The sequence below is a fragment of the Ascaphus truei genome, chromosome 3, assembly GCF_040206685.1.
Source record: "Ascaphus truei isolate aAscTru1 chromosome 3, aAscTru1.hap1, whole genome shotgun sequence".
Lineage (NCBI taxonomy): Eukaryota > Metazoa > Chordata > Amphibia > Anura > Ascaphidae > Ascaphus > Ascaphus truei.
This window is the reverse complement of record NC_134485.1, coordinates 237,386,068-237,399,631: the sequence shown is the minus strand read 5'-3', so window position 1 is coordinate 237,399,631 and position 13,564 is coordinate 237,386,068. Positions and strand designations below refer to the sequence as shown.

At 46.2% G+C, this 13,564-nt stretch overlaps 1 protein-coding gene across 4 annotated transcripts in view; it reads right to left on the bottom strand.

The window, feature by feature from the left end:
* MAP4K4 (mitogen-activated protein kinase kinase kinase kinase 4) overlaps positions 1-13,564 on the bottom strand; it is a 164,005-nt gene that overhangs the window by 39,171 nt on the left and 111,270 nt on the right. For all 4 annotated transcript variants that reach the window (XM_075590401.1, XM_075590403.1, XM_075590404.1 and 1 more), the window contains exons 9-12: positions 10,529-10,607; positions 8,756-8,931; positions 5,161-5,233; positions 3,804-4,014 (exon numbers count right to left, since the gene is read on the bottom strand). In XM_075590401.1, the coding sequence (XP_075446516.1) occupies positions 3,804-4,014; positions 5,161-5,233; positions 8,756-8,931; positions 10,529-10,607 (539 nt within the window). The remainder of the gene's footprint in view (positions 1-3,803; positions 4,015-5,160; positions 5,234-8,755; positions 8,932-10,528; positions 10,608-13,564) is intronic.

The following is a 13,564-nucleotide window of genomic DNA, read 5'->3' as shown; positions in this document are numbered from 1 at the left end:
GCGGGAGTGCGGCGGGTGGGTGAAAGGCAGGGGCGGGAGGGTGAAAGGCGGGGGCGGGAGAGTGAAAGGCAGGGGCGGGAGGCGGTAGGGTGAAAGGCAGAGGTGGGAGGGCGACGGGAGTGCGTGTGGCAGCTGGGTGAAAGGCAGAGGCGGGAGGCGGATGGCAGGTGGGTGAGGGGTGGGAGGGTGTACAGCGGGGGGGGGTAAGGCAGGGGCGGAGGGCGGCAGGGGCGGAGGGCGGCAGGGGCGGAGGGCGGCAGGGGCTGGGGGGGGAAGGCAGGGGCTGGGGGGGGAAGGCAGGGGCTGGGGGGGGAAGGCAGGGGGGAAGGCAGTGGCAGGGAAGGCGGGGGGAAGGTAGTGGCGTGGGGAAGGCAGTGGCAGGGGGAGGGAAGGCAGGGGGAAGGCAGGGTCAGGGGGGGGAAGGCAGGGGCAGGGGGGGAAGGCAGTGGTGGGGGGGGAAGGCAGTGGCGGGGGGGGAGGCAGTGGCGGGGGGGAAGGCAGGGGCTGGGGGGGAAGGCAGGGGCTGGGGAGGAAGGCAGGGGCGGGGGAGGAAGGCAGGGGCGGGGGGAGGCAGGGGCAGGAGGTAAGGGGCGGTGGGAAGGCGGGGCTGGGGGGGGAAGGCAGGGGCTGGGGGGGAAGGCAGGGGCTGGGGGGGAGGCAGGGGCGGGAAGGCAGGGGCTGGGGGAAGGCAGTGGCAGGGGGGGGAAGGCAGTGGCAGGGGGGGAAGGCAGTGGCAGGGGGGGAAAGGCAGTGGTGGGTGGGGGGGGAAGGCAGTGGTGGGGGGGGGGGAAGGCAGTGCCGGGGGGGAAGGCAGTGGCAGGGGGAAGGCAGTGGCAGGGGGGGGAAGGCAGTGGCGGGGGGGGAAGGCAGGGGCTGGGGGGGAAGGCAGGGGCAGAAGGAAGGCAGGGGGAAGGCGGGGAAGGCAGGGGCTGGCAGGGGCTGGGCGGGTAAGGCAGGGGCTGGGCGGGGAAGGCAGGGGCTGGGGGGGGGAAGGCAGGGGCTGGGGGGGAAGGCAGGGTCAGAAGGCAGGGGCGGGGGGAAGGCAGGGTCAGAAGGCAGGGGTGGGGGGGTATGGCAGGGGCTGGGGGAAGGCAGGGGCGGGGGGGTAAGGCAGGGGCGAGGGGGGAAGGCAGGGGCTGGGAGGGAAAAGGCAGGGGGGAAAGGGGAGTCACTGTGGGTGTCAGTGAGTGTCGGGGGGGCAAAAACAGAGCTGAGGGGGGGCAAAAACGGAGCGGGGGGGTGCATAAACGGAGCTGGGGGGTGCATAAACGGAGCTGGGGGAGTGCATAAACGGAGCTGGGGGAGTGCATAAACGGAGCTGGGGGAGTGCATAAACGGAGCTGGGAGGGAAAAACAGAGCAGCAGCTGGGGGGCAAAAACGGAGCGGGGGGGGCAAAAACGGAGCAGAGGCGGCAAAAACGGAGCTGGCGGGGCAAAAACGGAGCTGAGGGTGGGGGCAAAAACGGAGCTGGGGGAGGGGCAAAAACGGAGCTGGGGGAGGGGCAAAAACGGAGCTGGGGGAGGGGCAAAAACACAGCTGGGGGCGCAAAAACTCAGTCTCAGTTAAGCCTCCCCCCAGCAGCAACAGCAGACACCACCACCACCAGGGAGCATTTCCTCACCTCAGGCACCAGCAGCAGTGTGCCTGGGGATTGGGGAGCCCTGGGTTAGAGCGCACCGGCCAATGAGAGCCGTGGGGGGGCGAGACACACCGGCCAATGAGATCCGAGGGAGAGCGGGCAGACCAACGGACCAATCAAATGGTCTACTGATACTCACAACCAAGATTTTCAGTTATATATATATATATATATATATATAAGCTTGTATGTGCAGGATATTTATTTTTTTCATCCAGAAATAAAAATAAGGATACATGGAATGTTTTTGTATTTATTTAGGTTGTTAAAGTGGGAAGCCCCAGCACTGGTCACAAAACATTTTTAAGTATTGTCTAAAACCTATGTAGGAGTCCAATTTAAGTAGGATAATTAGCCTAGCTATGATGCATGTACATCAGTGCTGTGCTGACCTCTTGGCTGTAGCATTGCCCATTCCATTTCAGTCAGATTTAGGTTTCTTCCACAAATGTCTCTTACTCTTAGGGCCTACAACCGCCGAAGTGCCTGTCTATGGGGATTTCCCTCCGAAAACAGAACCTGCGATAGATAAACCCCTTAAAGGCCACAATCATATCCAAGAAAGATTCAAACACTTTCCATTGGAGACCTTTCAGATAGCACAGTCTTGAACCTGAACATTTTAGTTGATGGACTTCACAGATAATGACCGAATTGCTAGAAGAAATGAAACATTTGACTCTGGACCACGTCAATTTCCCACTAGACAAAATGCTGTTTCAGAATCTATTTCTCTCCTTATTACAGAGCGAGTAAAATTAGTTTAACGTTTTCCCGTTTTCAATGCTGTAGGTACATTAGACGTTACAAATAATAACAAATAGCTTGCCCTACATCATAAATACAGCAGTAACCTTTCAGTCATCACTCTCTGTAATGTACAGTACGGTTACCACCACCTTATTTACTGAACGTACACTTCCCATTTTGGACTAAAACAAAAAACAAAGCACCTATACATTTAATCTTAGTTATTTGTCTTTAGCATCCAAATTATTACTTGATACCCAATATTATTTTAACTTAATATTACAGTGCACACGTATTGGCAGACTATTCACGGTGTTCTTAACATTAAATAATAGTCGGGAACTGTTTATATTTCAAGGGTTGAAATACAAATGGGGAACAAAAGTCATCTAGTTTTCCTGAGAACAATCTATCTAAACAAAGTTTTTTCCTACAGATGGAACAAGTAACAATAAATTAAATCTGCATGACCCACAACCCAGTCATAAGTAATTATGACCACACAGACACCAACAGCTGCTATACGCTGAAATGTTCAAGGGTAAAGGACACAGTGCTGAGACAACCATCCAGATGTTGAAACGAACCCATAGAACTTGGGTCTGTAAGCAAAAGGTACAGCGGTAAATTGAGAACCATTACTTTGAAAAGGTATACATAGGATTCTGGTTTTCTGTGTTTATGCTTTGTTAAAATCGGTGTTTATTTTGTTTTTATTTTCCTGTGTTTTTTTTTACAAAAAAATAAATAGTGCTGATCAGTGAAACACAAATGAGACATTTGAATTTGTTCTATATTAGTGCATTTTTTTTCAGTTTTCAGTCTCTTCTTGTGTTACCTTTGTGTCCTACCTGTAGCCAAGCTGCCACAGGAAGTGGAACACAATAGGAAATTATGTACAATTTCATTTTGTTTTTTTATAGGTTTTAAGCAGAAGTCGAAGTGAAAAGGATGACTGATGAGTGGCATTTGTTCAATGTGTTTCGGTTTAATGTAAAAAGCTGGAATCCCTACTTATAGAAAATGCTCCAAAACATGCATTCTTTTTATCTATCCCTGCTACATTCATAGTTCTTTAAAGTCATGAATTGTTGCACAGTACCTCAACTATCAAGAAGAATTGTTTGTTCAGATTTTTATGCTATTTCCCAATTTTCTTTAATTGTGACTATTTTTATTCGAATGGTTTACTAAAAGTTCAATGTGTAAAGATATGTATATATCCCCTTTTGTCCATCATATATTGATACCATAATGGTCAAGGACCCCCTATAACCGCTATTTTGCAGAGGTCTTTGGCCCAAAAAGATCGATCAATAAAGGAGTCTCCCCAACAAAGAAAAGATGCAATTTTGAGAAGGCCCCAAAAACGTAACGTGAGGGTGTCGTCTCTATTATTCTGTGGTTTTGTACCTCTTCAAGCCGCCTTCTTTGCTCTTTCTGCTGCTCTATGCGCTTCTGTCTCTCTGCCAGGAGCTGTCTCTTGTATTCCTCCTGCTCTCTGAGTTGTTGCTCCTGCAGTAGCTGTTGCCTCCGCAAGGCCTCAGAGCGCTCCTTGTTCTCCTGCTGGAGTCTCAGGAAATCACGTCTTAGTGTGGATTCCCCAGGCACATTAACAATAGAGCTGAAAGAGCAATACTGGTGAATTCAGATTGGGAAAAGAAAACTCAACATTGGCTACACTGCGCATAGTACTTGCTACTGGTACATATTCAAATTGTACATTAGTGGGTGAATATATTACATATTAAATCCCCCTGGCTGCAAGGGACAAGGGCACAGATTAAGTAGAAAGTTTACTTGCTATATGCATATTAAGCAAAAAGGAGTATGAAACACAAGCGTGACGAGATATGCACAGAATTAAAAGTACAACCAACACAAAATTACGGAATGTAGAAAAGGTTGAAACCGCGCTTGTGCTTCCAGGGTATTGATGGTAAGATGGAAACCACTCAAACTCCTTGCAGCTACTGTGTAGGAGCCCTCCCAGCTCCACACAATTGCATCTCTGCATATTCTATGCGGTCATTGAGCTAGGTGATATTTGTTAAAGCCACAATAATGAACTATGGAAGTAAAGCCCCATTATTTATATCAACACAGAAATATGTTAAGAAAATACAAATGTTTTGTAGAATAAGTCCAGAGTGAAACAGAAAGAAAAATAGCCAAAGATTATGAACCACAGCAGAGAACGTACAATTATAAACTGTGTGGAATGGTTTGTACTGGATTTCCCCATACAAAAGAGATCCAATAACTAGAGATGGGCACATTGTTTGATCGGAATTGGATCCGCAGCGGATTGGCCAGTTCCTTTGGTCCACGGATCAATCTCAAAAAGGGCGATTCGTGTTTCGCTGATATTTTTGTTTTATTATTGTTGCCAATACAAATCAGCAGATTCCGCGACCCGTGGGAGGATTTGAAGAATCCAGTCCGCAGATTCAGCAGTACGTCGACTGATTAAGAACCCGCGGATTGGATTCTACAAATTCGCCAACGTATTGCATGCACGCGGATTAAAACCGGCCAAATACATTTGCACATTTTACATTAAAATGGGGGGCGAACAAATGCAAGAAAATGTAGGAAATGGATTTGGGCGGACTCGCCCGTCTCTACCAGTAACCCAAATGTAAAGAATAAAAACAACACTTGTAACATGCAGCTTAAGCAAGCACATCAAGCTTATAGTATCCCTTTGACATCACAATATAGCAGGATATTCCATTATTTAATAGCTTGCTTCCAAGATGAGGATTACCTTGGCTCTCCTTCCTGTTCAGGCACTTCCTCTTCCTCCTCTTCACTTCCACTGTATTCATACTCCGTTTCATCTAAACATAGACAAAACAACAACAGGTAAGTGTTACATCCACGCTTCATGTGTACCCATTGTTACTGGAACACAATAGAAAAATAGATCACTTTGAGCTTCACTTGAACACCCATAAATGCTCAATCCACAAGCGCGGAATTAAGCGTTAGAAATTGTAGGGCAGAGTAACAACTGTACAATCTTGAGGGTCATCTTCAAACCATAAAAAAATCTTATTAAGCCACAGCTACACAACTTGTATCATGCATGCATGAATGTTCAAAGCAATTCTAATAGATATTATAAAATATATATTATAAAATATACAACCAGAGCCACGGAAATCGCCCGTCCGATTGGATGCTCCACGTGGTAAGGGTAAACATGTAAATATACAAAGAAATCAAATCATAGCATAATACTGTAAAACATACACATACATAAACAAACAACACTTAACAAACGCTGAGAACAACAGGTAACTACTCACAATGGCATTTAATATGGTATATCATTAATATCATAATTGATATGATATACCATATTAAATGCCATTGTGAGTAGTTACCTGTTGTTCTCAGCGTTTGTTAAGTGTTGTTTGTTTATGTATGTGTATGTTTTACAGTATTATGCTATGATTTGATTTCTTTGTATATTTACATGTTTACCCTTACCACGTGGAGCATCCAATCGGACGGGCGGTTTCCGTGGCTCTGGTTGTATATTTTATAATATATATTTTATAATATCTATTAGAATTGCTTTGATCATTACAGTGTTGAGCGCCACTGATATAACTTCTTTTCCACTTCTATAGCCTGACTAGGGGTCAGGGTTATATCACCGGCTGCCAGCTCACTGTGGGATATAGCGCTACCTATTTGTTTTTTCTCATGCATGCATGAATGTACGTATGCAGGTTTTTATATAGTACTAGCTGAGAGACCCGGTGTTGCCCGGACAGGAGGGGGGGGGGGGACAGTGGACAGGACAAGAGGGGGCAGTGCAAAGGACAGGAGGGGGGGGGCAGTGGAAAGGACGGGAGGACAGGAGCGGGGGGGACAGTGGACAGGAGGGGGGGGGCAGTGGACAGGAGGGGGGGACAGTGGACAGGAGGGGGGGACAGTGGACAGGAAAGGAGGGGGGGGCAGTGGACAGGAAAGGAGGGGGGGCAGTGGACAGGACACGAGGGGGGGGCAGTGGACAGGACAGGAGGGGGGGCAGTGGACAGGACAGGAGGGGGGGGCAGTGGACAGGACAGGGGGACACAGTGGACAGGAGGGGGGGGCACCGTGGACAGGACAGGGGGACACAGTGGACAGGAGGGGGGGCACAGTGGACAGGAGGGGGGGCACAGTGGACAGGAGGGGGGGCACAGTGGACAGGACAGGGGGGACAGTGGACAGGAGGGGGGGGACAGTGGACAGGAGGGGGGGGGGACTGTGGAATGGCCGGCGATCGGAACAGGCTGCTCTGCCCCTCCCCCCGTGGCCATCTCCCGGGGAGCGCCGTGGGCATGGTGACCGGAGGGAAGGGCATGTCCCGCGCGGCCGCCACTGCCCTGCTCCCCCCTGTTGAAGGGGGAAGGCGCGCCGAGGGGAAGGTAAGCTGCGAGTGAGGGGGGTGAGCCGGCGGCAGCTACAGCATTGTTGTGGGTTGTGGGAAGGCTGGAGGGTCCCCGTGTCCCCCCACCGGGGGGTGGGAAGTGGAGGGGGGGTGGAAGTCGAATGGGAGGTTGGTGTGGTTTTTAAATGGGGGGGTGGTGGTATAAAAGGTTGTGTGTTTCCATTTTTGGTGGCTGCTAAAAGAGTAAAAGGCAGGTCAGGTCAACGTCAGAGAAGGCTATATTTATTATAGGGTAAGAGGGGTGCACAGTTGAAATCGTGCGGTAAGGGTGATGGAGGGTGTAGCGCCATTTTAATATTGTGGCGTCCGACACGGTGGAGTAGTGCGGAGCGGTCGGTAAGTTGTACCGTTCGTGAAGGGAGTCCGCTGAAGGTGGAAGGCGTGCCGATGGGGAAGGTAAGCTGCGGGTCAGGGGGGGTTATGGGGGAGGCGGGTGAGCCGGTGGCAGCTACCGTATTGGTGTTGCTTGTGTGAAGGCTGGAGGCACGCGCGGGGGAAGGCTGGAGGCTCCCAGTGTTTTCCCCCCCACACCGGCCACCCCAGGGGACAGACAGCCACGCTTCCCCCATGTGGCCAAGCAGGGTTAAGGGCGCCGGGAGGAGGGAAGGTGCGCCGGGAGGTGAGGGGGGGGGGGTGATGGTGGGGGGAGAGCCAGCGGGGAGGTGAGCTGTGGGTGAGGGGGGTGATGGTGGGGAGGAGCCAGCAGGGCGGTGAGCTGTGGGTGAGGGGGTTGGAAAGTGGGTTACACTTACCAAGGTCAGTGTGTGAATCCGCAGGGGGGTGACAGTTTCAGGAGGTATGGTGAGAGTCTGTGGCAGTATGTGTGTATATGTGTGTGTCACAGTGGAGTAGGTGATGTCACTGTACCTTTTGGCCAATGAGAGTCATGTGGGAGGCTGACTATGGGCGGGCAGACACAGGGACCAATGTCTGTGTGTGTGTATGTGTGTGTCACAGTGGAGCATACCTCTTGGCCAATGAGAGTCGGGGGGGAGGGCGGGCAGACCCACGGACCAATCAGATTCACCACATCTACTAATCTCACAATTTTCAATTATATAGATATAGATCAATCATATACAAAGAGCTTTACAGACATAGTACAAAAGACATAACACAAGAAAAAAAATAGTATTAAAAGTGTTGATTTTCAGATGTGAAGGTTTGAAGGTTTGAAATGCAGGGATGTTTTTTCTCACAATCTCAAGTGTGAGTTTTATTGAAAAGCCTTACACAATGCTTTTAGATATGGAACACTGCATAAAATCTACATTATAGTTACTGCCACTTGGAAAACTAGCACATACAAACCCCAGCGTATGCTGGTGATTTCATTTAGCAGAAGAGGATATACTGGCTGAACTGTTCTTCTCAAAGACCTTTTTGTGCCTTACTTGGTGAGGTTACAGTTACTACAAATTCCCAGCAAAAGAAGACTCTAAACAGCACTAAAACTTGTCTTTATCTTACATGTAACAGTACTGCTTGTAAAGAGTACCAGGTTGCATGATTTGTGCCAGACACTCTGCATGTGTAGCCTAGAACCAGAATAGGCTTTGATTGCCCGATTTCCCAAGTCACATTGAGCCATTAGAAAAACAAGGATTCTGCTCATCTCTCTACAAACACATGGGACAAGCGCAGCACTTGAAATAAAATTCAGATAATGCTACAATGGCCCTTAATTGGACTCAGCTAGTTATTTGAGTGTCATTTCAGTGTGGAAGTAATGCTTTTGTGTACGAGGTAGAGATGAAAACAATGAAAAAGCTTCTGCCGTTATAAATGCCTAATGAATGTAACAGCCGTCAAATTAACAAAGTGAGCCACGGGTGAAATTTGGCCAGAAAAGAATCAAGCAATCATGTTTTAATTTATCAGTGACAGAAGGCTGGAATGAAACAGGACCACCTACCTTTCTCGCCTCTCTTCTTCCTGGTTCTGTCTATGTGATCCTTGAGCTGGATTCTGACTTGGCGCTCGTTTGGCTGATCTCTTATAAAGGGATGCTTAAGCAGTTGTTCTGTTGGAGGGCGTTGCGTGTAATTTTTCACAAGGCAGCCTTCTATAAAACTAAAGAACTTCTTTGACCTAGTAAAGAAAAAAAATGGGGTGGTGAATTATATTATTATAAAAAAAAAAATGCTGAAGTTCACAAACCTGCCATAAAAACAGTTGATAAATGACAAGAAGAGCAGTGTTTGTAATTTGCAATTGTGTTCCTCGTGTTTTCCTCACTAACCTCCTTGAACTCGACTCTACTTTTAAATCTCACTGCAGAACTTAATAGCATGAGCTCAGATCAGCTTTGATGTGTCCACTAGCTAAGGGCTACAAAAAAAATGCTAGTGTACACAAGGATTTTAGTAAAAATGGGAAAATCCCCTGCAGTCATCAAGACTGACTGACTGTGCCAGACACTGATTCTTCCACATGATAAGGGAAGACGAGGTCAGCTCTGACAATAATCCAGGTAAAATGCTTATGCATTTTTAAAAGCTCTTTACAAACTAGTTACTAGTATATAAAAGGGAATGGTTCTGGCGTTGCCTTTCACTGTTTCTGTTTCTCTCTCAAAATTGAATCTGCATCCAGAAGTCAACAATTGAAACGGAGTCTACGACTTGACTAATCTGGCTACACTGCGAGACACGTTCTCACACGCGAGTGTGCAAGCAAATGCTGTGGTGCTCTAGATCCATTTATGCCATAGTCATCCGAGGTGATATCCGGATATAGTAGCAAAATCAGTCTGTTTTCATTTTAGAAAAATACCTCATTTATTTCCCACTAGCATTATTTCTTGAGGTCTACAGGGTGCCCAAAGCAAATGGCACATTTCAGACAATATGTTAGGATAAATAAAAAAATTAAAAAAAACTGCAATTTTAAGTTTGGTGTGGATTTGTCAGCAATTTCGTCAATCACCTATCCAACCCTTCCAGATAATCCTGAACCAGGGATGACTTGCATATACTGATATTAATGTACAGAAATAATGGTATTGGAATAATGGTGTTGGAATAATGGCCACAAGCCTCCTAGTGAATGACGGACATCCTGCATGGTGCGGGTCTGCAGTACCAGTGCTCCATATTCCTTCTGACTAAAAAAAGATCAAACGTTGAATCTGCTGTTGAGTGGAAGTTATGACTGATAAGGTCGTGTACCGGGAGACGACCCGGAAGAGTTAGCATTATGTGAAAAACATTTCTGGGCGGAACTGCTGCTTGGGTGATGGATATTGTGGATTTAAGTTGAAAATATGAAGACAGACGGCACAGTTATCAAATAGTTTGTGATGAATTGGTGTTTTCTGACTATTTGCTGCTCTATAACTAAAATGTTTACGTTATCTATGGAAGAAAGTTGTGTGCTAAAAAGCATTGGTTAGATACAAAGGGACAAAAAGAATCGAATCAAATTTAAACACACAATTAAGGAGTGGAAGTCCATTTCCAGCAGACTCGCCACTATCAGCCCCAAGAAAATGAGTTCTTAAACCACGATATGCCTGGTACGGTACAAGGGCGTCTCAGCTACATCATAAGGGCAGCAACAATGTTAAGTGGGTACTTAGCACCAACCTGGCCTTATTTGGTTTTTTTTGCCAACATATTCTGTTATTCTTTTACTCATAATGTGTGTATGCTTGTCTTTCTTTTTTTTTTTTTACATTCAAACTCACCATTTCTTCGATTTTAGCCGGGGAGGGGGGTTTCTTGGAATAAGGAACAGGGCTCTCATTGGATGCATGTCACAAAGAGCTGAGAAAAGGCATAGTTATTCTTTTGTCAAAAATAAATAAATACACATTTAACAGAACGTGTACAGTACGAGGTGCTTTACAGAACTGTCAGGAAGTAAGTGATTAAAGCTGCAGTTCAAGCTGCCGGTTTTTTTTTTTAAGTGTTTTTTTTTTACTTCAATAGTTAAAGGTGTGTAATAGCAACTTACCTACTTAAGATCAAAGCTGCAGGTCAATCCCTTCTCCTTTGATTGATCAGTGAAGATTGGTGACGTCATTACTAGCCGGTATCTGATAAACACCCCCTTTTTCAGTGTGAGTGAAATGCTTATGAATATTCATGAGCACTCCACTGATGTGCACGCTCCTGATACCATCACATTGTGCAGACGGGGGAGGGGAGCCAACTAGTTGCTTCATTTGACTGCTGCCCCCCACACACACACTGTTATTGAAATGTGGAGTGAGTGGGTAATTAAATACACACACAATACACCCACTACAAATACACACACTGTATGTATGTATGTATATATATATGTATATATGTATATATGTATATATGTATATATGTATATATGTATATATGTATATATGTATATATATATATATATATATATATATATATATATATATATATATTTATATTACTTATACACTAACCCCACCAGGTTAGAAGGTGCAAGGAAGTTTTACATAACTTTTGTATCCCCCCATAAAAAATTTTTTTATGGGAAATGATACACCAACTGTGTGGACACACAAAACAAAACATAAAATAAACGTAAAGGGAGGGTGCTTGCCATTCAATGATAGATACAAAAAAGGAAAACAGGACAGTAACGCCTATACTCCGAGAAAGTGTGTGTGTGTGTGTGTGTGTGTGTGTGTGTGTGTGTGTGTGTGTGTGTGTGTGTGTGTGTGTGTGTGTGTGTGTGTGTGTGTGTGTGTGTGTGTGTGTGTGTGTGTGTGTGTAGTGGGTGTATTGTGTGTGTGTATTTAATTACCCACTCACTCCACATTTCAATAACATACATATACATGTAAATTGTACACATTCACATATACACATTTGCTATAAAATGAGTTGTTACAATTTTACATTATATACACGTGAAATTTATGGACAAATCCCTGGAATAAGTTTGAAATCTGCTATGCATGTCTGATCGTTTTCTCCTGCTTCACTGAATGTGCTGGGAAAGATGATGCTCGTGCACGTTTAGAAAGAGGGAGGGCAGGGCTGACAAAGGGGTGTGCCAGGGCTTGTGACAGGACATGAAGGGGCAGTGCCTTAGCACATGGCTGTTAAAATAGAATACAAGAAAATTGGTCTTTCAAAGTTGTTTTTTTAATAACAGAAAATGCTAAAAGTATTTTTTCTTAATACAGAAGTGATTTATTTTAAAAAAAACACACATGCAGGATACTGCTTGAACTGCAGCTTTAATATAGGAGTATGAATATACTGTGAATAAGAAAATACAATATATGCAGGAAACAGATTTATTTCTAATTTAAAGAAGCGTTGCCTTTAGAAAACAAAAATAATTTCCCCCCTAGGGGAGAAGCAGGGGGTCTCCGGAGCGGAGCCACATTCATTTTAGATCATGGACCTTACTTACATCTGAAGGTGATGCTGGTATCTCATGTCTGGTTAAAGACCCAGTAATATGAGGGCCAATAGGAAGCAACAAGCGATGCTGTCACGGCTTCACATTTGCCCGCAGGGCCTTTAAAGCAGACAGGGTGCTGCTTTCAGATGTATCTTGGGAAGTAGGAGGTCCCAGGAGCTTAAATTAATGCGTTTCATCTCAGCAGACCCCCTGCTTCAAATCTAGTGTTGTGAGGGCCAGGAGCTCATAGCATCACTGCACAAAGCATTGACACACAAGGAGGAGATATACACATTCTTAGCCAGCTCAAACCCCAAATCCAGCAAGTCATATGTATACATTTGTTTGTGTCAATTGGAGTGCTACTGGGATAGTGCAAACTTGTTTCTCTGCGCCCCCCAGCCTGCTCTCCCCCCTGCTCGAGCTCCCCACCCCATACCTTGTCTCTGGCGTTTGACGGCATTTGACGCTGTGTTGCCATGGCAACGCTTCGCCAGAAGCAGCCAGAGACAAGGGAACTTAGAGGACTTGGGCGATCCCCCAGCATTTAATTTAAATGCATTTGGGAAGTGCGCGGGGCTTCTGCAGGGAAATCTCCCCCAGGAAATCTCTCGCCACCCAGTTTGCGCACCCCTGACCTAACAAATACAATAAACAAAGAAGTCCCAATGCTATATCCAGTATGACAAATTATTTACTGTAGTTCTGTTTTTTTCTCTGTTTACTCTTCTCATAAGTATGGGTTATTTACTTCGATCCTTTGTCAAAAAACATGTTAAACCTGCAACAACGTCAAAGTACACCCAGTGACATAACTAGCGCCCGGGCACGTCCCAGAGGTCCAAGCTTTTTAGAGGAGAGAGAACCTCAAGAGTCAAGACCCTCCTTTCGGACTAGTGTTGAACCCCCCAAATCGGTTACAGAAGCCCACGTGCTCTTCCCCACAGCAATTAAACTGGTTGCTGGGGGAGTGAGCGGGCCCTCTGTAACCGAACATAGCAGCCCTCCTCCATGACGTTGCATCATCATGGCGACGCGTGACGAGGCGATGTCATGACACCGGGACGTTGTCCGGGGACCCCTAACGCGTAGTTACGTCACTCGGTAGAACCGATCAGCAGGTCCTACACCAATAACTTTATACTACGTCTTTTGTATTTCTTCCACGGCATAGAGAGAAGAAGAAACAAAACAATAATAAAGCCAAAAGCATGGGATGTGTGACATGTCTAAGGGCACAATTAAGAAGCACTGTGTGTGCTATGGTGCAGTTAAAACTGGTTAAAAAACAAAAGTGCCCCAATAAATATAGTGAAAACAAATCTGAAAAATAAAGTGCAAGGAAAGAAATGCCATACTT